General features: G+C 36.1%; 1 protein-coding gene across 5 annotated transcripts in view; it reads right to left on the bottom strand.

Annotated features, from left to right (window-relative positions):
* GRIA2 (glutamate ionotropic receptor AMPA type subunit 2) overlaps nt 1-25,854 on the bottom strand; it is an 88,787-nt gene that overhangs the window by 6,841 nt on the left and 56,092 nt on the right. For all 5 annotated transcript variants that reach the window (XR_004980064.2, XM_036381650.2, XM_036381649.2 and 2 more), the window contains exons 7-12: nt 16,032-16,199; nt 15,661-15,765; nt 14,866-14,976; nt 13,534-13,740; nt 12,680-13,050; nt 8,470-8,668 (exon numbers count right to left, since the gene is read on the bottom strand). Coding sequence is in view for 4 of the 5 variants with exons in the window: in XM_036381650.2 (XP_036237543.1) it covers nt 8,470-8,668; nt 12,680-13,050; nt 13,534-13,740; nt 14,866-14,976; nt 15,661-15,765; nt 16,032-16,199 (1,161 nt within the window). In the remaining variant the exon portion in view is untranslated. The remainder of the gene's footprint in view (nt 1-8,469; nt 8,669-12,679; nt 13,051-13,533; nt 13,741-14,865; nt 14,977-15,660; nt 15,766-16,031; nt 16,200-25,854) is intronic.

Genomic DNA, 25,854 nt, shown 5'->3' with positions numbered 1-25,854 from the left:
TGTTGCTTTAACCAATTGGTAGTTATAACTATAATTGGCAGTTTTAACTACCAACTGATTGGGTTTTTTTAACCTGGAAAAAAAATAAAGGAAAACTGTTTGCCACCTAGATACCACCAGAAAGGAAGCAATGTTATCAAAGAAACAGCAGGTACAACAAGACATATAACAAGTCAAGTTATTATCAGATATTACTGATATTATTTTATGTGCTAATATAACAAGTCTATACTACAATAAAATGTATTAGATGCACTTCTCAACTAAAACCACTTTATAACATACACATCAAAACTGCAGTTCTGCTCTAACATCTATAATGACACCATTTTAAAAATAAATGAATTAAGTATAAAAGCATCAGTAACACCACCAGTAATTTCCCATGACTTCATTGTTCTTGTGGTACAGAATTAGCATTTTCCCAGACTTACCCTAATCTTCAGGTCCAGAAATGTAGTCTAGGAAGATTCTGAAGCTCAGATTTCTCCATGGTCTCTGTATGTCATTAGTATAAAAGGTTCTGGCAGTACCAAGCACCACTAAAAGTTCTCTAACATCTAAATTTTCTAAATATTACCAGAATCTGCATATACATTGGCACAGCTGGCTTTTTTCAAGTCCTCTTGCAGACCAGTTGATGCGTGTTTTAATCTGTTGATCTATACATAGTCAGCATACCCATATATACCAAAAGACTTGGATATACCCAGCATAACAGAATGACAGAAAAATAACTGTGTGCTGAAGGCACAGTGAGTTTCCCAGATTCTTGGAACATCTACCATATGGCATACATATTGCTTTTTTCCTGCCCAAAAGATCCCCAGACATATGACCCTAAAAACCAGAAGAATCCTAAAAAATCTATTGCACCATTTTTGAAGCGGCAGTTCACAAAGTAAATCATTGCTGTGTACTATTGGCTGGGCAGCTGAGCAGGGAAAGGAACAGGTTTCCCAGAGGGTCAAGTGTTAAGAAGAAACTTCCCACTAGATGGCTCACAGGGCCCTTGCTGTATAGATGAAGGCAGGAATATCTGATCCAGCAATCATGAAAATGAAAATCTGTAAGACATTCCATAAGAACATCACCAGATAATGACAATTGGGGCTGGCCATGATCGTGCAGGCCTCTGCAGCCAGGAACACTGAAAACTGGAATTCATACAGTTCCCAGTCTGGATCCCTACCTAGTCCTTGGCTTTGTCTAGATTCTTAAAATATAAGAGCAGCAAGCACTCTGTAGGGAATATGGATGACTTCTAGTTTTTTTTTATATTGCTACACAGTATATTTAGTAATACAATGTGTTTTCATAACTGTGCCATTATACTTCCTTCATTATTTTCTGAATTTGTATTTATTTGAAAGGCAGAGCTGTAGACGTAGAATATGCCAGTGTTAAGAGGCCATCTAGCATTCTGTGTAAACACAGGATGCCCTGTGTGCAAGTTGGGCTTCCACCCTACAAATGCACTACAAAAAACAGAACCATTCTAGATGGCCATAGTGACTACAAGAATGCAAGAGGATGGAAATTATCTGCATTGCTCTTAATTACTGTGGCTGATTGCTATTGCAAGGTGACAGTCAGTGTATGCATGAGATGTTAGAAGCTAATTGTAATTTTGGTATTGCAATCAACACCAACATGGCAGTACAGGACCCTAATACTCACAATGAACATTTTTTGTCCTGTTACTAACGACTTCTACCGCAATATACTGATACAAAAATGTCTCAGGAACATTTTTTTTTTTTAAAGTATGATGTTAACACTGAGCATTTTGACTATGAAAACAATAACAACGATATAAATTTTGTTAAATAAACTTTAAAAATCATAAGTATATAATTAATATAGATTAATAAATATTAATAATTATTCCACACATAATTACAATATATTAGGATAACATTATTATATCTAAAAGTTATTTTATGATTCTTATTACGGAGTACACATTCAATTCCAGTGTAAAATACTACCTTCATTAAGAAACTAATTAGGAAATTAATTTATGCAAAGCTTTATCAACTTTATTTTGTGGGTCATCAGATAACTTTTCTATTTTGACATTCAAAGACCTATTATTCCTAAAACTGGGGTGCTGTAATTAGTATGCCTTTGACAGAAATAGCTCCTCAAACTACTAACATTCTACTAGATGATGATCTTGTACTGTGGGAGCAGATCTCCAATTCTCAAACATGATTTATGAAATCATCTTGTTGACCTTCCATACTGAACAAAAGGACAGGAAGTCATAATGTCACCAGTAGCCAGAAAGTGTAATGAAAGCCAAAACTTGTTAATTTAGTCAGTAAATCAAAAATTAATAGGTCAAAAAAAAACCCACAGAAAAGACCTATATTTTTCATTTAATTAGCTGAAGATTTAAGTACTTTAAAACCCTATGTTCATACTGCGTGAATACTTAAGGTAAATTCAAATAAATATAAGTCCTAAATTTTGTAAGATATGGATATATTTATTCAGTAATGGTAAAAAGCTTCTTAAGATGAAGTTTTATGGCAATTCAGTTTCCATTACTTAATTGAGCTACCAAAATATCTGTAATATATTAGGTCTTACTAATAAAAAATCTAAAGCATTCTACTTCACGAATTAATTCCTCAAAAGTTCACTTAAAATAATTTTCTCCAGAAATGTGCAGGACAATGACCTTATATAATGTGGTTTAAGGAGTTAAGTGACCAAGGCTGAGTTAAGTGACCAAGGCTGTTCTTACAAAGGTATGCTCTCAAATAATTTAACTTCCATTAAAATAACTGCTGAAATGACTCCTCCTTTGAGACTTAGTAATTTCAGTTTCCTCAGAATTGACATTCCTCCTTACATTCAGCATAAAATCAAAGCAGTGTCACTTCAATGTCATTTCTTTAAAAACTCAGATAAATATCACAAAACCCTAATTTCTACAATTCTGAAAAAGAGCTCATTGCACCTATACTGGGGGAGGGGGAATAAACTAAATCCCAAAACACAAAAGTGCTTTCTCAAGCTGTCACAAATCTATGGAGAACTGCAAATGCTGTTCTTGGACTCTAGAACCATAAACACACTGCCTGGACTGAGGCATGAAAGCATTCAAACTACCACTCTTTTGGTGTAAATACTGCACAGCAGGCACAGCTTCAGATGACATTTCAAAGTGTAAACATTACAAGACAGAAATGACTAGGATTAGTAGGAAAGGAAATTGAGATGTCAAAACATAGACTATGGAAATGTTATTTATTTATTTATTTATTATATATGAGAAGTGGAAAATTCTGATCACTAGAATGATATAAATGAAACTTCCTAGTTCAAAAGCATTAGCCAACAATTTGGAAGCAATAAGAAAATCTGCATAAAATTGGAAACCATCAGTTGGCAAAGAAACAAAAGAAACACAGATCTGTCACTATGATCAAAATTGTTACCAAGTGTGATAGAATTGGGAGAAAGTTATTTCCAAAAAAGATAAAGAAATATTAATGCCTTTCTACAAAGCAAACTAAGAACTTGGATGGCAAACAAAGTACATTTCTGCTCCTTCAGGATTAATACATCAGGAAAATAAACACTGAGAAGAAAAGAAAATCTACATAATAATTATAAAATACTGTAAAAATTGAGAATAAACTAGCTATAAATACATATAGTCTGGAAAATAAAAGATGTTTCTAACCATAGCAAGTGTAATGTGGAAAGAGAAAAAAAAAACAACTGAAAAATAACAAAAAGTGGGAAAAAGAAAGTACTGATTACTGCATTCTTTCTTTTAAAATAACTTTCAAAATGGCCTAAATCAATTCTTCTGTGTTCTGCAGATGCAAGGACCTCAAAAACAAGAGACAAGTTAAAATTAATCACTTGAACCCTGTCTATCACAGAAAAGTACAAGCATATCTTCATTATTATGCTATTGGGTGCAAAGGCAGTCCTTGCACCAACTCAGTGCTCAGATCTGACTCTCCTCACTATTTTAGCTATGGACCTTTTCCTCCTGTCAAACTAAAGACCCAAACCCACACCCTCCAGCCACATCTGCTTTGCATGAAGTACCAGTCCTACACCCCCTCTGCCTCTTCAGGTGCCAACCAGAGCCCATGGTAAATGTTACAGGATATTTCATGGCTGAGTCTTTCAACTCCTTCACCTCTCAAAGGCTTCTGCGGAGCTAGTTAAAATGAAACTCTGGAAATATATCTTCTATAATTCTTCTACATCTCACACTTCAAAATTGAGGCTGAGGTAGGATTCATAGTTTTTTATTTCAATTTAATAAAAAAAAAATCATGTTTCTTCTCTTCTCACTAAAGATTTCCTGTGGTTTTGGTTTCTTATTCTTTTAGAAATTTCAGTATGCTCTTTTTTTTTTGCATCCCCTCTTGTAATGCAGCTGTTAACATAAATACTTTTACAAATTAAAAAATATTTTAAAATACTTATAAAAGCAGAGGCACTGGACTTTGTTGAAGATACTCAGAAAAGACATTGCTATTTTCTTTCAGGCAAAATTTTCATTGGCTCCCAACAGACAACACTTTTGTAGGAGAAATGACTCAAGAGATCCTGTCAGCTCTTACGTTTGTTTCTGGCCTTCCACTGTGTGAGAGGATTCCTCTACAAGATTATAAGTCATCCTTCCAGCATATTTCCAATGCCCACCTTTTCATTCTGTAACTCTTGCATCTTCAGCAAGAATAAACAACTCTTGAACAGTCTTCTCAGTGAAAGGTAATGTATACTTCTTTGTTATGGAGCAGTTCTGCTGCTTTCATTTTGGCAGAGGATCTATTCTTAAAGGCCACCAAAACAGTTACAATGAAACAGATTGGTCTGTCCATGTCACACTGCTGGTTGAAAAATAGGTACATATGAAGATATTTTAAATAAAAACTAATGCAGAGAGACAGTAAATTAATCTAGTTATTGCTCTGCACTTTTTTTTTTTTTTGAGATGCTTTATTACCTTACTTATAGGACTAGCTACAATTCATCTTCTGGAATGGAAAAAGAGGTAGGATGATTGATTTCATTTGTCTACCCAATTTGTACATATCTTTAATGAACAGAGCAAGGCATACATATAGCAAAAATATGACTGAACCGTAAAAATAATTAACTTTTGTTCTCGTTGTGTCATTTTGGCATTAATTTCCATTACGCCTTCAAGCAGGTGAGAAGCACGGAAATGTTCCAGTGAATGCCTTCATACTTACTTGGATTCCTTCTTCCAGTGCTGCAGCCCATGAAAGCAAGCGAGGCAACTTCAGGAGTTAGCACACACAGACAACACTTTAAAATTTGCTTCTGCAGTGGCAGGTGAGAGCAGACTGTCCTGTTGGGTTAGTGACTCCTCCCCCCTTCCAAGTTCAGCTCTGTGCCCTGGCTAATGCACGTACCAGCTGGGAAATCGCCGAAGACAAGGACAGTGTGTGACTGTGGACAGTGCCACCAGGACGTACCAGAGTGACGACGTTCCAGTGCCCACCATTTACCTCTCCATCACATCTACCCGTGTCCCAGCAATCAGAGAGCTGATGTACCTGCACAAGAACAACTGAAAAGACTCCTGAGTCTTCCCAGTGGTGCTTGCAGACTTACTTGCATTCTCACCTCTACAATCCACTACTGATTTGAGAAAAATGATGCATTTTGGGGAAACCATGGCCACACATCCTTTGTTGTTTTGCCCATAACCCAAAAGAAAATGCAAAAGCAATGCAATACATACCTTTGTTTAGCTTTCAATTGCACTAAGAACTCTACAAGGACTATCTATAAAGTAGAAGCATTAGCAAATATCAGAAGTGGTAAATATCCCAACTCAGTGGAACAGAGCTCTTTAGACTTGGATTGTACTTGAGATGCTGCTAGTGCCAACTCTTAGGTCTCCTGAGGAAAGCTACTACACATTCTGCTATTTACAGAGATCTGACAGATGTGCCATTAATGAAAAAAATTCTGTCTCTGTATACTTATAGCTATAAAATTATCTATAAGATTATTACTAACAAGTAATAGTATCTTGCTGATGTTTGTGTCAATACTTTTTATTTGTCATTTTTTTTTTCTTTTAAAAATATTTTAAAATCCATTACTTTTGTACTGGTATTTCCTATATAGGATGTACCAAGCTTCTGCTTCTCATCTTAAAGCAGCACTAGAAACACCAGAGCACAATGCTTTTTCATTCCTTTTTATCAGTTATGTTTCTTGATGCAGTGCCAACTGATGCGCTATGCACTGCACGCAAGACTATCTCCTACTGCTCCATGCTACCTTTAAAGCTAGGGAGCCTACCTAAATTGGGGTAAAGGGCAAAGGCAGCACATCCTTTTCTCATGAATACCAAGCATGTTATCCCCAAGTGATATGGACTAGCTTGTGTGCCTACTGTCTGCTGGATAGGTGATGAGCAGTCACAGGAGCTAGAAAAAGGCTTGATCTCACTTCTTTCCATTAACATTGCACACAATTATATTCAGCTATTCAGAAGAGGATTGTTCAGCTAACTTTTACCATCTAGGCAATTGCTGAGAGTTTCTTTTTGAAAAATACTGTGAAACATCTCTTCTTCAATTGTGTAATGTATTATCACAAACCATGTTTTAGTAGCAAAGATAATTCAGTCTACCCTTCTCATCCCCAGTACCCAACTGCCCTTTATTTTGTGCTGCCCCAGGAATTAGGGCTCTACTAGGAAAGATTCAGTACACATTCCATCGATAGAAAACAAACTTGTAAATAACACCACTTCCTGAAAACAGACTGACTGAAAAACCCCATATGTTTTTTTAATTTCTGTGAGTGACAGAGAAGAAGCCAGACCATTTTAGCTTGCTGCTAAAAATATACTCAAGTTGTTTTCAGCTATTCAAAGAAGTTGAGTGCTAATTTCAGGTCATATAAAAATCACACATCCAGTCCAACACAGTCAGAATACAGATATACTCTGGGTGAAATTTTAGTCTCCTTAGTGCTAGAGATTCCTTTCACACTGTCTTCAGCAGAGCGTATCATTCTCAGAACTTGAGTTTCAGGCCTCTTAAAAAGAAATTCTGACACTTGTTATTTCTTGAAAAGTAACTGGACAAGTCTAAGAGGTTTTTAGCAAATAACATATAGATGCACCAGCCTAAGTAGTTATTTTGCACACAATGTACCAAATTGTGATAGAAATTGCTGAGTAGAAATTTCCAGAGATCATTAGAGTTTTGTTTGTGCAGAGCCAAAAATAACTTAACCAAAGATGAAGAATATCCCCTCACAAAGCCTCTACCTAATTTTTACACAAGTAAGCTTTTAATGCTCAAGCAATAACCAGGAACACTAGTTGTATAAAAGTGGAAATACATACATAAGTGCTAAGAGTACATATACAACTAGAGTACAGAATACAACTAGATACTAATGTATGCACATACAAATATTTTTTGTTTAAAAAAGAAACAAAAAAATCTCTAAAGATAAACTATTAAAAATCTCTAAAGATAAACTATTCAGAAGAAGTGACCTACTGCTAATTCACATTCAATCCCAAGTAAAGCCATGTTCTAAAAGGTTTAGGTTCACAAAACCAAAAACCTACCTGTGTACTTCTAAATGCTTCTAAACACTCTTAGCACAAACACAGTCTCATTTTTACCAGCTTGTACACCTCATTTTAGTTTTGGTTTAGCCAACAGGAAAGCAATCAGCAGCAGGTATTATTACTGAACCTAACTTCAGAATCAGAAACTTTTTACAGTTGAGACAAGTATGATTCCTAATTAGTGCACTTTCTATGTAGAGTGAGAGACACAGACAAGGTGAGGCTGTTCTGGGTTTTTTTGTCAGCAGCCTTGGTCTCTCACTCATTTGCTGGATGGATTTCACCAGGCTAGCTGATGTCTCAAGGGCAGCCTAAGACTCACACACTGAAAGTTTCATGTATTTTTAAAACGGCAATACCCAGAGGTAGAGGGTGAGGACTGACAGGCTTCCAAGGCACTAATGTAATGCAAAGTAAGAACTGTTTTCTACATATAAAAGCAGGCATGTATATTCTACAGCAGCCAGAAGGATTATATCCCATTCCCCATTGCCAAGCTTGAAAAATCATGTAGAATATACTTATTAAGACATGAATATACACCTTTGCCATACTCTTATTCACTGTATGGGTACCTAAAATAAAGCAGAGCTATTAAGCAGATAAATGACAACAACTTCCTTCTTTAAACATACCTTGTTTTTCACTGTATAGTGGAATATATCAAGACCCTTATATTTGTATATAAAAATTAAATGTAGCAATTAAAAATAGGAACACTTATATTTGTGAGTTGAGCTGTGTAAATCACACTTTGCATAGCAATCTTTTAATAAAGCCAAGGGAAAACACATTTACATGAGTGAAGACCTACTTAAAACAATCTAAAAAAAAATCAAAAAAGTAGAGATTCTTACCCTAAAAAACTCTTTAGTGGAGCCAGAATCTAATGTCCCATAAGCAATTTCTGTTTGCTTGGAAAGATCCTCAGCACTTTCAATGGGAGACACCATCCTCTCCACGGTCAGGAAGGCAGCTAAGTTAGCCGTGTAGGAGGAGATGATGATGAGGGTAAAGAACCACCACACACCTCCAACAATGCGCCCCGACAGGGACCTAGTAACAAGTATGAAATGGATTTGTAAAGTGAAATGGAAATCCCAAAAAAGGAACATGTTATCAGTTTTATGCAAATGGTGCAGTATAGTACAGGGAAGCATTTCAGGCTATCTCAGAGTCTAGCTCTGCACACCAGATGGGAAATCAAGGCATTCTCCACTGGATCTCCTGAGACTCTGCTGAAATCAGGACTCCAGAGTTTACTTCTGGAAGAACTTAGTGATCCAGTTCTTCAAAGTTTTGACAATCCTTGAAGGAAACTGCTTCCATCATAATGTGCTATATTTAACACAAACTTTTTGTTCCCTCTGAAGTGATTTTGTGTGACATTATGATGAGGATCAAACAAAATCAGCTGATAAACCAATGTGCACTTTAAAATCAAAGGCCTTGACTGTTTTCCTAAGACATTCAGACAAGACTGATTTGCACAAAACAATGGCTTATGCTGCTGTACACAATTTGTACTGAGAAACAAATAGCATTATTAGTAAGAAAAGCTTGCCCAGGGAATATCTATAGGCTAGGAAGTGCACACGACTTTTGAAAGATACAAGCATTTAACAAACTGAGGACTGGACATGAAACAATCAGTGATAATACAGAAAAATGGGGAACAAAGTATATTTTTAAAAAAGAATAATAATAATAATCTGATGTTTATAACAGCAGCAGGTGGGCTCTTATGGATCTGTGTTTTGCTTCTCCTGCTCAAGAAGAAAGAAGAAAAGAGAACTCAAGAAAATATACAAAACAGCGTAAAGCACACAACTCAACCCAGTAATTTTCAAGAATTGAAAACTAGTATAAGAGAAACATCGATATAACATTATTGTCAAACTTAGCATTTTTTTCATGGTTCTTTAAAGTTTGAAATTAGTTACCACTTTGTTCCCAAAGAAGGCATTATAGGAAGCAGTACATAATCTTTGGAGATATGCTTAATTATCTGGCAGAAATGTGCATGTAGTTAAAAGTCTAGTACTAGGGCACTGCAGTAGCCTAGGTTTGTCTTGGTGTGTCTCCTCTAGTTATTAAGTAAACAAATTAGGAATCACTCACCCAGCCTACTGTACTGTGAATGAGAACAGAAACTAATTATGACATAGAATGTATATAGATATAACTATATATAGATATATGTACATTTAAAAATTACAGTTATGCAAAGTGGATTGACCAAGCTAGGAACAAAATTAAATAGAACCAATTCTGGACAAATAATTTTTTTCTAATTGCTATTGCATAAAAATAATTCTGACATTAAAAGATTTATTCCATGTCACAACAGACTCACTAATTCACTCTACTACACGATAAGGCCCAAAATAAGTTATTCAAAGGACCATAGAAAAAAATATATTTCAAGCTCATTCTAAAGGGAGCTGTATTCTGCAAAAATGCTTTCTGTCACCTTTGAAAAAACATCACATACTTATTTTGAAATGGAGGTAATTGGAATATAAAGTAATTCTACAAGTAAAATATATAGTTATAAGATATAGTGAATACATTATATTGTGTATTTGCAAGGTAAAATCTGTCAATGGGTACTTAATAACTGCCAACTTTATGGCACTTTGTATTGTATTCATGACACCCTCTATAAGTGACAATAATTTTCAAATGTCCATGATCTGTGAGCAAAGTTGCCACTGACTTTGTAAAAAAAGAATAAGCTCAATACCAATACAGAAATTATGCTCCCACATGGCATTTTACAAGTAAAATTATTTGGGGTGTCACTTTTATTCAAAATTTCCCCAGGCAGTCTGTCACAGATAAATGAGTAGTTTCTTTTTTATGTACATTTGGAAAAGTTTCTAAAATGTGCTGGCATGAACTCACACTTTAGAAACCCCTAATTTACTATACCTTTAAGTACCAAAATAAAAATTTCTGTGTAAAAATTACATAAATTTGTGCACCATATTTTGTACTTAGAAAGGTATTATCTGGCAGAACGGAGAGCACACTCACATCTCAGAAAAGATGAGGAAAACTTTGCTCTAAGTTATAATTATCAGATAATATATTATTTTACTCTTTTGTTCCTCTACTACCCATGAGGCAACATTGGGACTGCTACTACAGACCATTTCCAGGTGGTCCAAGTCTTACTCAGCACCACCTTCTATTCCAGAGCCAGGGAACACTAGTAACCTGTCTCCTTTAAAAGTCTTAGAGCAGCTGTCACTTTTATTAGAGAAATGATTGCAGTAATGCAAAATTAACTTCAGAAAGGTACTTTGTTCATGCCTGGAGATAGTCCTCTTTATATTTAATCTGATTTATCTGCAGGCAGTTCAAATTCCATAGTGAAATGTTTTGGTGCAAAACCAGAAACAACAAGTGTTTTTCAGCCCTGTTCTATTTTTATAATAAATGTATAATATACAAACTAACCACCTTCCTCAAAATTATGGTTTCAATGAAATAAATGCTTCACTGAAACTTAATATTGAATATCCAAAATTGAGTTTCATGCACCTTTTATGATGACCATTTCCTATCATTATTCTTGCACTACCTTTCAAAACCTATCAAACCATATAAAACAACCATTGTGCTTTCATAGATAGTAAAATAATAATGATAACAAGAAAAAGATCATAATTCTACTACAGCCTTGATTCAATAAAATAAATAATTAAAAATAATTTTGTACTAATATGTGACTTAGCAGGCAACTCCAACTGTGAAGTGTGTAATTAATACTAAAACCCCACAGGAGTGAAATTTAGACAACTTCTCATGATCTGCAGCAATTTGCAGATCTAATCTTCTAATTTAGACAACTTCTCATGATCTGCAGCAATTTGCCCTCTTCACTGATTTGTCTCTTGTACACAATTCTTACTGGGTTATGTGCCAAATGTGTTGTATCTTTCACCATAAAGGCTGGCATCTCCCACTGTGATACAGCAGCCTTTACAGAGAATTGCTTAAGTTCTCACACAATAAATGCTATTATTTCTGTGCAGAACAACTTGAAAACCTGCTGTCACCTTTTGGGACGCGTGACTTCATATCTAAGAAATACTCCCTTGGTTTGATTTATTTTGACCACTACCACTAGACTCACTAGAAATTGACCTGTTCCCTGTCTTACTCCAGGATGTTTATAAGAAATGTAATTATAACAAGCAGTTTTACCTAAGTCCTCTGTTTTGATTTCCTTAAACCTGGCTGCCCTATTTAAATTGTTACTGTATTTCCCTCAAGCAGCAAGGAGCTATTTACCTACCTACTCACCATTTCGCTGAATCAAGGCTGGAACCACTTGTGACTTGTGCACATGCAAAATAGAATATTTAATGAACTGCAAAGGAATTAACTTAAGTGCTTTACAGTTGTCCCGAATAAAAGTAGAAGAAAATCCATGAGGAATTAAGCACTTATAAACTGGACCTTCAGATTCATTTTCATCATTTCCTTTGTGACTTTTCTAAAACTAGGCCATGGAAAAAAATAGTGTTTTGCAAATATCTACATGAAATTAGAGCCATCACAGGACTTTTACTTCAGTTCAAGGCTCTCCTGGGGAATAAGAGTGTGTTAATAACCATGTTATGATATGCAGTGAGTTTTAGAGGGAAAGTGCTGCCTCTGTAGTTCATGACTAGTTTGTTATCCTTTTTTCCCATTACAGTTGTGGTGAACCATATGCACTGTCAACTGTAAAATGGGAATATGCAGCAAAAACACGGTACCCCTCCAAGAAGGCATGGAATGATGTGAACCTTATGCATTTTACAGTCTCTGCATGGTGTATATAACTTCACTTGGCAGATTTATGATCGGCATGAAGGCAAAGTCGATCAGCTACATCCGGACCCTATGTCACAGACAAGTGCTTTCACTTCAAGGACTTCTGTGACTTTAGGGAGGGAAAAATCATTTCAATTAATTTATCTCCAAGAATGAAAATATATGCACCATGAACCTCTTCTGGCTGAGATGGCTGAGACCAAAAATGCACAAAGTTGAAATGAGTGAGTAACCAACCTTGGCGAAATATCGCATCCTTGCTGCATAAAGGCACCCAGGGAAAACCAGAGACTATTAAATATCCCAAATTCATTAGTTGATTCATTAGTTTGCGTTTCTCTTCCATCTTCAAATTCCTCAGTGTGCCACTCGTATGGGCTAAATCTGCTGACCAGGAATAAAACTACACTGACCCCAATGTAGGCAAAAACAATGCACATCCAGATTTCATATGCTAACGGATCAAGAAATGAAAACACTCCTGGCTTGGACTTCTGAGGCTTCTTGATCATTATTGATATCCCCAGGCTCATAAAGGGCTTTGAGAAGTCAATCACCTCTTCTCTCACCAATGTTATAGTTAATGGAGCGATTGCAATATCGGCTTTCTGTAAAGGAAGAAAAAAAGCAAATAATAGCTAATGCAATGAGCAGAGCAAAAAATGGTTTAGTTTCTATGGCATTTCACAAATAGAAAATAGGACAGCAGAGACATTTGTTTCACCGAGAACATCCTGTGGAGAATTTCAGAAATTTTTAGTTGAACTCATACTGAAATACATAGAGCCATATGGTTGGTGTATTCCAAGCTTTTGTTTTTACATATGCCCTTTTAACAGGATATGCTATTTAAAAGTTTAGCAAAGTACTTTGCTTTTCACCTGGTGAGAAGGATGAAATATGCAGTCACGTTCCCCCAACTTTACTTACAATTGAAATGTAATTTCATGTTTTATTTCCAAAATTTTTCATGCCATTATTAATTTCTATAAAATTAATTAAATTTCCTACACTCTACAGAGAAAATGAAACCAAATCCCACTCCTTCCACTACTTATCTTTAATAGCTTTATTATAGAAGATTTTCTTACCCCATAAACAAGTTCTCCAACCATCCCATTCCAGATTTTCGTGTCTGCATCCCTTGCCCCATACTTGCCATCCCCAACAATTGTGAGCTTATATTTGAATCCACAGTGCTTAGCAATTTCTGTAGCTAAGTCCACACAATAGCCCTCATATCGATCATTTCCTTCAAGCATTTCGTGATTTTTCTTCATCATGACATATGGGGACTCCTGCACAGAAAGAACTTGCCTTAGCTACTTGACAAGACAGGTGCATCTGTTGTACACTTCACAGATTGGTATGTTCCCTTTTACATGTGAAAAAAGAGAGCCGATACCATCTGAATCATACATGCCATGTATACGTTAGTTGTTAATTATGAATGGCACATGTCTTAAACACATTTAAAAGCTGCATTCTCCAGAATCATACACAAATGGCAGTACTTACAGGCACAGTGATTCCCAGAAGTATGTTAATAATGACCATGAATGTTAACAGGAGTTATGCATTCAGAGAAGAAAGAGTAAATTCCAAAATCAGTTTCTTTCTCTCATACAGTTTGGATGGAAGAAGGCAAATTATTTAGTTGCTTTTGTTGCTGTCTTATACAAGAAAATTATTTTCTATTTCACAACCACATCTCTCTCTGAGAAAACACTTGAGGCTCTCAAGGCTATATTTTTATTAAATTGTGATACAAACAATAGGTAAGATATCTATAACTATGCAATAAAGTTCTATCATCAGCAAAATTGGTGATGAGTCATAAGTTGGACTAATGTATTTCCTCTTTGCTCAGTTGCTACAGGACTGTTCTTGCATCCAGAGAAATTCCTATGCTAACCTATGGGTTGTTCAAACTGATAAACAAACTGTGTAATTTACACAAAAATGCTCTTTTGTAATAATATATAATTTAATTTTCTAAACAACCAGAATATAATATTTAATGTTTAATTTTACATTTTACCAATCCATAGCAGCTACAATCCTGAAGCATAAGAACCAGACTCTTTGCTGTTTGTCAAAATCTATTCTCTAAAATCTGTTCTCTAAATTCTCTGCCTCTCAGAAGTTCCTCTCCTTTGAAAGCAGATATTTAATTTCCATTTTCAGTTTTAAAAACCATAACTTTCTAGGATGTTCAATCAAAGACCATTCATCCTCTACAAATCAAAACCACGTGCTGAATCCCATACATTTCCCTTATTTCTAGATTTTATTATGCATCACAATAGGTAACAGCTCACAACCTCAAATAATAAAAAGACAGTACATTTAAACTAGCAAAATGTCGAGAAACAAATCATTGTCGGACAGATTGTCTTCTGACAAAATAGGAGGTTAATTACCAAAATAGTGGTGACAATAATAGTCTTATTCTCTAGTCCTGAAGATTCATTTCCAAGAGGGCCATCAAGAGGATTCACAACCATTTTGTCCACTTCACTCCAATACCCAATCTAAAGAGAGTGGATAGGATGCACAGACACTAGTGAATATGAACTTTTCTGGAAAAGGTAAAACATGTTATTACTGTGCCCTTGATTTGTGCTCCCAGAGAACTATTTCAGCTATGGATTTACCTCTGTAAGAATTTGTATTTATGTAGTGAAAGGCTACAACAAACACTAAAAAGATTAAAGTAATGACATTTGTTTACATTACTTTTTCTAGAACAGGTATACCATGCTATTCACATATTAACAGGTTTTAGTACAAACATCACACATTGTAAAATTTAAATACTCCAGATTAGCAAAACATGAGAAACTGTTTTTCCCTGAGAGATTTGAAGTTAGAACAAAAACACAAACACATTTATAAAAACATCACTAAAAACTGTATCCAGCTTTTGTCATTCAGAAGCATATTTCTCCAAATGCTGGCTCACATTTAGCAATTCAGATCAGAAAGAAAAAAAGTTTAATCCACAAAACTGAAAGGAAAAGACTCTTACGTAGTACTTACCAGAAATAATAATTCATATTTGTTAGAAAGGAATATTAGATTTGTTTACTTCACTCTGCAAGACCACTGTAGAATACACCTATGAATAATTATTATCACAACTCGTGCTTAATTAATGTTTCAGTACCTACCTTAACCCATTGCTTTATATGACACTATAAGACAATTCAAATTACCTTCCGAGGACCAGTACTTTTGAGCTCCATGACGTTTATTGTAAAATTGATTCTCTTTCCATTCTGATCAAACTTGATATTTCCTGTTAGCCCTTCCACCTGAACCTATAATAGATGAAGATGCAAGTGGTAGAAGAATTAAGTTTTTTTCTTTTCTGAAAATGGGCTTTTTATTTCCACAAATGATAATTGAAATTTCAAAAACATTAATGTAAGAGTTATTTCATATGCAATATATTATCTTGCCCAGGTTCCTGAGGACTTCACTTCCACATAATTCCCAGCAAGATCCAGACAGTTTAGGAGACTAGAAGATATTTTCAAACATTTCACACATGCACTCATGCCAGCATCCACTCCAGGGAAGCTACCTGTTTCAATGCCCTTTCTATTTCTACACCATGACCCCAGGGTACAGCTGGATTTGCAAGACAATCTCCAGCATTTCCTCTTCTGGAGATCTCAATCCTCTGTTTACGCAAATTCCGGAAAGCTTCTGTCATCACTTGAACAGCATCATAGGTCAGAGCAGAGGTATACTGAAAAGAAGTGAAAACATTTAATTAAAAACCATCTTCAGCTTCACTATACCTTCCAATGCATTTGGTGATCCATTAAACACTAGAAAGGATAGTAAGATATACTTGAAATCAATCAATTTTTTTCTTTAGTTACCTTCTGAGGGGCATCTGTGAAAATTCATATAGTACTCATAAGAATGGTTGAGGCAGTGCCAATAAACCTGAGCTAAAGATTTACAGAGGTTTTCAGAGTGAGTTACTTTTTTTCTCACTTACAGCTGTGTAATAGTCCTGTGTGCAGATATGGCTGGAAGTCCATGCAGGTGAAAGGGGAAAAAAAGAAATAATTATCAGTGTTTAACCTGAGCTAGCCTGTAAAAATAAGAAGTTGTTCCTCTAATTACACTCTTCATGAAGAAGCATTTATTCACAGATCTTGAGATTTCATCTCCTCCCAGATATTTACACACAAACTCAAAAATCATGTATATAGATGCATTTACCTTTTCCCATTAAATATAAAATCTCAGGGGTAGCTACTTTCATGTATGCAATACCTTGTCAACACCACAGAAAACAATTTTGGGGCAGAGATGCCTGGAAGAAGTGGTGTCCCTCAAAGAGCAATATAGGAGAGGAAGAGCCCCATGTTCCTAAACTGACATAATATAAGGAGCTTTATAGCTTCTGAGACATCAGAGAGGAATCCTGTCATCACATGCATAAGAAACTGGGCCTAAATGGTCAAAAGCATTTATCTTCAGTGACTGGAAAATTTTACATCTCAACTAACTGAACTGAAACCACATGTGCACATACACTGAGGACTTTGTTGGATGGGCTTTTTGAGTCTGGAACACCACAGTTATGCCAAATATAAGAGCCATTTTTGGAAATATGGGCCAGAATATAACTACTTAGAGGCATATGAATGAATGGAATGATCCCTGTGAAGGCTATTAGATGCTGAAAATATATAAATTGTAAAGTGGAGAGAAATGATGTATTAGCTCTTTACTTCAATGGCTCAGACTTTAATGAGAATTTTAATTAGTTAGCGCTAGTCATGCAGAAGGCTCTTGTAATTGTAACGAAAGCAAGCTCCCGAATTAAGATTAATTTTTGTATGCAACTGTCAGACCTTAGAAAAGAAAGTAGAACTCTTTTTTAAAGATCAGTAAGCTCAGCAATAGGTGTCAATCTTCTGAATAAAGTTTTCTCAGTGACTTGTACAGAAATATTTAAAGGGATCAGAACAGCAGAAGAATGAAGTGAAAGACCGGCTGGAGTCACTACGACTTCCTCCCACTGGAGCAGCAGTGCTTAAGCGGTGTACATGAATTTGGAGATGAGGAGAAGAAAGGACCCTGCCCAGCAGTACTTCTTTAAACATTGCTCTTTGCAGTACAGAAACATATTGTGCCACACTAGTGTTCTGAGAAATTTTGGACACAGCACTGTCCTCAAACATTGAAACATAGGGTAGCAGAGAAAATAAGAGCTTGGAACTGAGATGTAGTAATGCTATCTAATTCAGTGATTGATTCGATCATTGAGATATATTTAATGTATTATCTCAAGAATATTATTTCTATAGTATATAATTACTGACCTGAATATTCATAGCTCAATCATACATGAGGATTATGTAGAGCTTTGCCTATCAATCAGTGTCTGTATGTGCATACATGTCATCACATATATAATTTAGATTAAGACAGCTTTAATCTAAGGATCTCAAAATATTTTAAAAGCACTCTTGGAGATACCATGAAAACAAGCAGGCCATGAATCATTCCTTACTGCTTTATTGTGCATACACTTTCAGCTCCTAATAACCTTCATGGGGCTCATTAACACTATCTACAGCTTCATAAATTGATGTAAAGTTGACAAACTAAACCAAAGTGAACTCATTACCATAAACAAGAAATGACAGACCAATAACCTGCTCATGCACAGGTGTGTGTGTGTGTGTGCATAATAAATAAAATGGTTGCAAGTTGAAGGATGCATTAGCCCTGCCTTGATTCACTTTGTTTTCCTGAAGATTCATCCACATTCTGCTCTTCATTATTAAAATAAATGGGAGCACTATTTGGAATTTTATTCTGTGGAAGTGGGATGGGGTTTTACATCTTACAATTTTATGGAAGTGTAAATCTCCCAATATAATTTCAGTTCCTTTCAACTTTATATGATAAGATCAGCAACTTTACTACAAAATGAAATAGGGGCTATACTAGAGTTCTTACAGAATCAAATTAAATTAATTAAAAATGGCAAAAAATATGCATAAAAAATCCTGTATCTCACAATTTTAGAACTAGGATAATAAGCTGATAAGATAAATTGCCTAAAGATTTTATGCCATTTGCTATGAAACATAGATTGCATGAATGTCAAATGAAAATAATTTTCTCTAAGTAGATGCCTTAATTGCCAAGCAGAGAAAACACAACATCCATGTAATTTTCTTCAACTTAAATTTCTAACTTAACTTTCTACCTTCAACTTAAATGCTCTACAGACTGCAGTAAAATATGTAAGCTGCACTTGCAAAGATGAATTTGAAAAGTAAAGACAAAACAAAGTTATCCCAGACTAAGCAGAAGTTATTACATGTGCTGTCCAAGAAAAACTGGCAAGATGTTGCCTTTTGTAAATTCAGATGTTTTTCAGTAACTCAGGAGATACTGGAAACCCTTAGCTAAAAGGGCCAGGATTCTATTTTGTGCATATCAGTAACTGAATCTTCTGAAGGTGAAATTGCAGAACACTACACCGGAATATAACAAGATTCTGTTATATGTATATTTCAAAGTTGTAAGATATTATAAGAAAGGCAAGTTAGACCTGCATTTAACTCAATGCCTGTCCACATGCTCATGACTGAGAGATATGATCAGACATTTAAAATAATTAAGACAGTATACTTCAGCAGTGGAAAAGAAATAAAATTGTGAAGACATAAATGTAAAAAAAAAAAGGAAAAAAAGAAAAAAGGAAAATATTCTGAATCACAAGAAGTCAATTTCTTTTCCTCTTGGTTTGGATATCTGCAATGTCTAAATCTATCCTTGACAGATTAGCTTGAGTTTGGGATTTTTTATTTTTTTTTCCAGTCAGAGAAGAGAAAAAACATTCTAAGGTGTGATTCATTTGACCAGTTAAACACCTTCTTGGAAGGTGAAATTAATTTTGCTTTAGATTTCACTCATTTGATCTCCAGTAACTCTGGAGACTAGGGAGGAATCCAGGGAGATCACCTTAGGTGCAGATGCTTACACTGTAGACTCACTAGTAACAAACTAAAACCACTCAGACAGACTGTGAACTAGCCATTCATCCCTCATCCAACACAACAGAGAGGAAGACAAAGTAATGGGAGAATTTTGGCAGGACTCTACCAGCTGCATCAAAGAATGCAGTCCTGCTGTACAAGACACTAGGGAGACCTCAGGCAGAATGGCAGATCCGGCTGCAGCAGTGCTCAAGAAGGCAGAAATCAGTCTGCAACAGGCACAGATGGAGGCTCCTCACCATGTATGGGGGTGCTGTTGGTACAGCAGGAGCAGGGACACTGCATCACTAACAGAGGCTAAGAGAAAGGAGCCCTAAAATCTGATACAAATATTTTCCCTTGGGGAGTGGTAAAATTCTGAGAGAGGAAATATAGGAAATGTTCTTGGTTGCAAGAGCAGAAGGATAGAATCAATCACTTTCACCATTTTCCTTATATTTAAACAATTTCAATATCAGCAAACATATAAAATAAACTATAATAAAGTATCTCATCTGAATTTTCTGCATTTTTCCCTCAACTAAGTACTTTTCTACTTGAATGCTAGTATATACAACAAAAGCAGAAAGACTGACATAAACATTCCTACATCTTTATAAATTACATATAAAACATAGCTCCATACATATGCAAACACACAAGCAAAAAAGAAATGACGCCCAAAGTTACTTGTCAAGAGCTGTGAAGGAGCTGGGCAACTGTCTCCTGTACTTCCAGTGTAGTCAAACTGATGCAGCATTGGACACCTACTTCTTAAAGGTCTTTAATGTAGCTGGGAGCTATTTTCAAACAGACAGTATTACACACACTTTGGAAAATAGCTGAAGGTGGTCTGACAGATAGGAGAGCTAATAGAAAATTACCTAACTGATTGGAAATAGCTCTTTCCTTCTGGAGCTCCTGGCACCTTGCAGAGCATCCTGACAGGACATGGAATTGCAAAGAGCTACTTCCAATAGAAACAAGAGACATTGTCAAATCTTGTACACATAAGTGTAATTGGAAATGAAGATGCCCTTTGACTGTGCCCATAATCAGGCTTTGTTCTCACCTGTTTTGTGCAGGCATTAGCATGAATGTGTACACAGCAGTGTGCTGAGCTGGTTGCCATTCAAACTGCAAATGGGCCTTGAGCACTCGAGCATCTTCATTACCTATGGCCATATTTCAAATACTGCAATGTGAGATAGAGGTCAGGGAGCCCAGAAAAGACAGTGCATGGCTCTTCCTCTTTGTTAGGATGATGCTCTTGTGAAAATAGGCAAGCAACTGACTTGCTTCCAGCTGAGAATACTTGCATACATACACAAGATATTTGGAAATAATAATTGCAATTTTTTTTAATAACAACCCTGGTCCTGACTAAAAAGGGAAGAGAGATTAATAAAATGTAAAATTACCTGATCATTTAAAAAAATTAATTAGATTGATCTCAGAAAAGATGAGGTTAGAGACCAAGACCTATTTATCTTAATGAATATACTATCTTTATTACATTTTGTTTCCCAAAGTTGTGCAGTCACATCAACTTTGCTAACAGCCTTTGTTCAAACACAACTGCAGCGCTCAGTGTGCACAGAAGACCTAAACAAACAGGCATTTTTGCTTTGAAGTGCCATACTGGCACGAGATGCAAGGAACACCTTAAGCAACTGTCACTTTAGAAAAACTTGTGTTCAGCTCCAAACTGCTATCCAGAAAATCTGCTGATTTTTTGACATGCTTTGTGTTTTAATTATCTCTTTGCTTGGTTTAGAAAGGCTGCTTTCCGAGCACACCCAGAACAGATAGCCCAGTAGCAGGCACTTGCCAAACCCCAAATTCCTGGAAGTCTAACTTTTATTTCAAAGACATGCTCACAGCACATCCAGCAGAGACTGACAAGACTGGGGCCCTGGAATTATCCTAATGCTCCCATTGTAGGATATTTATAGGAGAAAGTGACCTTCTTTCACTCTTTTAATAACTGAATATAGCAAAGATCACAAGATTTATAAAGCCCAAAGTGCTTGGCCTTTCTACCTATTTTATCTACTACTTTAATAGGAATGAGATTCCTGAACTGTAATTCCTCCCCCATGATTGCTTCCAGTACAGAACAATCTTCTCACTAGAATCATCAGAGGTGCTAATTCAGCAGGAGAAAAAGAGTGAGGCTACCTACCTTTTTTTATCTTACATTGAGAATACAGGTTTTAAAGCACTTTGATCTTCCATTATAGTAAATGGAAACCATTTACTTGCATTTGAAATCAAAAAGCTTTACAGAAATAACAAATAAAATTATTTGGAGTTGAACCCACAGCATTTCACTTATAAAAGATTCTGCTATATTCTAATCATGCCACTATCTACAGAAAATATACATAGTAACAAAATTAGTAAGGTTCTAGAATGATTTGTGTAATCTTACTTCTAACTTAGAATAAACATGCAAACCAGCAATGCCACTAATGATAAAATCACCTTGAATAAACTGTAAAACACAAAATCATAAAACTTTTTAATTTTCACCAGATAAATACACAAAAGTTTTTTCTTCAAGGCTAAGTCAGAACAAAGTATGTCACTCCTGGTGGTATTAAAAATCAGCAGGATCCAGCAGCAAAAACTGAAGACTTTGGTCACAGTAGTGAAAACATACCAAGCAGGAATGAGAACAAAATGTACAAATAGGAAAGGAAAAGAATTCTCTGAAAAAAATAAACTCCAAGAAAAGGATTTAAAAGAATTAATGTGAATGTTCGAAGTGTTGAAGTATGTGTAGAGTTCTTTGACTTTTTATTGTGAGTATGGGTTTTGGCATTTTTTTGGTGTTTGCTGTTTTGTTGGTTTTTTTGTTTGTTTGGTTTTTGGGTTTTTTATTTTTTTTCCAGGAGGGAGAGGGAGAAAAAAATCCAATCAGCAGTCTCATCCTGTGGTGTATATACTGTGGTGTTCTAAGAATTTTCAAAATATGCCATTTAAAACTAATAGTTATAGTTCAAGCCTTAAATTTAAAACAATAAAGAAAAAGAAGAAATACAAAAACCCCTAAAACAATTCCTAAACCACAATTCCCCATGTTCATTATCACTCCTCATCTACCCTAATCAGCAACAAGATACCTGTTGTATCAAGATAAAAAGCTTCCTCCTGTTTGCTCCAATCTAATTTCCAAGCAGAATACTAATAGAATTGAATACACTATTCTCACCAGATTCCTGGTTTCACTAAGACATAGTTATTGTCAAATAATAATAAACACTTCATTTTTACTTTTCTGCCACCCCATGCTAGGCAATATGGGCAAGCTACCAACATTAATTGGTCCTTAATACCAGACTTGCCCCAGAAAAAACCTGCATGTCTCCCCTCCTTATTCATTTAAATATCCCCAGTGCTTCTCCTCCTCCCTTATTCCCCTGACCCAAGAAACCTGAAGTCACAGATGCCTCTCCAGCTCTGAGCTGCCCACTTTACTTTGTCTTTCACTCACATTTCAACAGCCTCTTTTCACTTTGCTGACCCCTTTTTTGCATGACATCATTCCTCCTCCTACTACTATTTTCATCTTTGTCTATGACTCCCTCTGCTCCTCTTATCCCCACTTCTCCATCAAGCTCTACTGTCCTAAATGACATTGATGTTTGTGAGGTCAGGCTTATGTCTGATCTAGAGGAACACTTGAATCATGAAGGAATAGTAGTTTTTCCTGTTTATATCCACCATATCCAGATGAATTACTGGCTGAGAAAAAGCTACACAGAGTTCCTGGAAAAATAGGCAGGTGGAATCCACTGCACTTTGTTGGCTGAAGATCCTTAACAATTTATAATTACTAAGAATAAGGGGATTCAAGTTCAAAGAAACACAGCTTCATAGAGACATCAGGACTTGGCTCTGTGGGTTTCTGAAGTCTGCTCTAGCACAGTTTAGCCACTTTCACTTTCAGGATTGAAGGATCTGGGTCAATTGGCCTTTTGCATGTCTGAGACAAATCTACAGATATTGCCTCAAACCACCCATTGCTTTCAGTGACTAAATGTTCCATTCTTTAATTGACTTTTCTTAAAAGAAAAAACCAACAACAACCCAACCTAAACCAGCTATGCTGGAACGAGTGATTCCTTACACAAAACAGCCTTAAGCTATTAAAAAGAAGCATGAAGTTTAACACTGAAATTTTTTATGCTCACATTTTTGTATTTATTTTTTCAAATAGAGAAGACTGAACACTGGGATTTGAAAGCCCAGTGAAACCAGGTAGCTGGAACACTAACTGCCAGATGAATACCTTTTTTATGCCCAGAAAACCAAAATGCAAGGACTGAAAACAGGCAGAACAATCTCAAAAATCTACAGTTTTATAAGGAAACTTAGAAAAAACCAAAAATACTCCAGATCAGTTATTTGTTCAACCTTGTAATAAATACTAAAAACTACCTATTAGAAAAATCGTATTTATAAATCATTATGATCCACATGAATTAAGGTATATTCAATCATATTTTTCTATTAAAACTGTAGCAGGTGCAACAGAATATCCCCTATAACTCTTATTAAAATTCATTGCATGATAAAACCATTTTCCAACACACTGCAATCATAAGAGGCAAGGCCCAAAATGAAGATAATGTCTAATTCATCAACTGTACACTTTTGCTTTGTCATCTATATCTAGACAAACTGACTTCTGAATTTTCAGTGTGCATAATTGTTTTCAGCGTTTTCTTCTTTGTTCACGTTGTTTTCTTCTTTGCTCCTTATTATGAGTGTGTCATCTAAATGTTAATTATTTCTGCAAGGTAAATAATTGTGTGCTATGCATTTTTGTATTTTTTCTTCTGCATGTTACCTGTATTGAATCCTTCTGCTAAATTAGCACCAGTATAGTTAAAACAGCATCTGTCAGTTACAAGCATCATTACTCCTGACTTATAGTTTCATAATAATTGCCTAAAGACTATATGACTTGACTATAAAGAAGAAACCTGAAAATGTGAAATTACTGAAGACAAAATCAGGAGGTAAAAACAATCTAGTGTTTTTAGTATCTTAGCTATGCGTTTGTTGGGTGGGAAAAGAGATTATGAAGCCAGAAATACAATAATGAAAAGAGAACATCTGAAACATTATGTGCCAGCATGAAACAGTTTCACCCATCCAAAATAGCTGCATGAGTACCAGGATTGTTATCACCTTCTGACACAATGGGATCCTCTACAAGTCTGAGCTTAATTAGGTCTTCAACCAGGCAGCCCCAAATTTTTTTTCTGCATGCTGCACATAGTTTCTGTATATACCATATGCAAGCTGTCTCAGGCACTTCAAGCCTCAGGTTGCTCTTAGAAAAGTTTATCCCAGAGTAGGATGGCTTGTAGAACAGACTATCTCAGTTGGACAGACCTACAACCATTATCTAGTCCAACTGCCTGAACAATTCAGGGCTGACCAATTCTAAAGTGGGTTTTTAGCAGAATTGTCCCAATGCCTCTTAAACAGACAGGCTTGGGATGTTGACCAGCACTCATGGAAGACTGTTCCTGTGTTTGACTACCCTAAAAAATGAAAGAAATGTAAATAAATGCTTCCAAAGGTCCAAATGCTTCCAAAGTCTGAACCTGCTCTGGTGCAGCTCTGAACCATTCCCACACATCCCCTTGTCACTGGATACCAAGGAGTGGATCTCAGCACCATCCTCTCCACTCTCCCTCCTTAGAAAGCTGTAGAGAAAAATGGGGTCACTCCTCAGCCTCCTCCTCTCCAAAGGAGACAAGCTCAGAGACCTTTGCTGTCCCTCACAGGACATACCTACTTGAAGCTTAGTGCTTAGATAGGGGTTTGGCTCTGGCTGGACACCAGGTGCCACCAAAGCTGTTCTGTCACTCTCTTCCTCAGAGGGACTGGGAAGAGAAAAAAAAATGAAAGGCTCATGGGTTGGGATAATGGTGGAGAGAGATCACTCAGCAATGACCATAACAGGAAGAACAGACTCAACTCAGAAAAAATTTGATTACCAATCAAACCAAAGTAGGATAATGAGAAAATAAAAAACAAACCACCAAACATCTCAACCCTCTTCTCCCTTCTACCTGGGCTCAACTTCACTCACAAATTCTTTATATCCTGTTCCCACAGTGGCACAGGGGGATGTGGAAGGGGGTTGCAGTCTGTTCAGCGCCCATCTCTACCACTACTTCCTCCTCACAGGGTGGACTCCTCACACTCTTCCTCTGCAGGGAAATTTCTTCTCTGACACCTGGTCCACCCCCTGTCCTTCCTTCTGCACTGTCTGCAGGGCTGTTTCTCTCATATATTGTCACTCCTCCCTCTGGCTGCTGTTGTGCAGCAGCTTTTTCCTTTTCTTGAATGTGTTATCAGAGGCAC

The sequence above is a fragment of the Molothrus ater genome, chromosome 4 (genome assembly GCF_012460135.2).
Source record: "Molothrus ater isolate BHLD 08-10-18 breed brown headed cowbird chromosome 4, BPBGC_Mater_1.1, whole genome shotgun sequence".
Lineage (NCBI taxonomy): Eukaryota > Metazoa > Chordata > Aves > Passeriformes > Icteridae > Molothrus > Molothrus ater.
The sequence above is the reverse complement of the archived record's forward strand: the minus strand, read 5'-3'. Positions and strand labels throughout refer to the sequence as shown.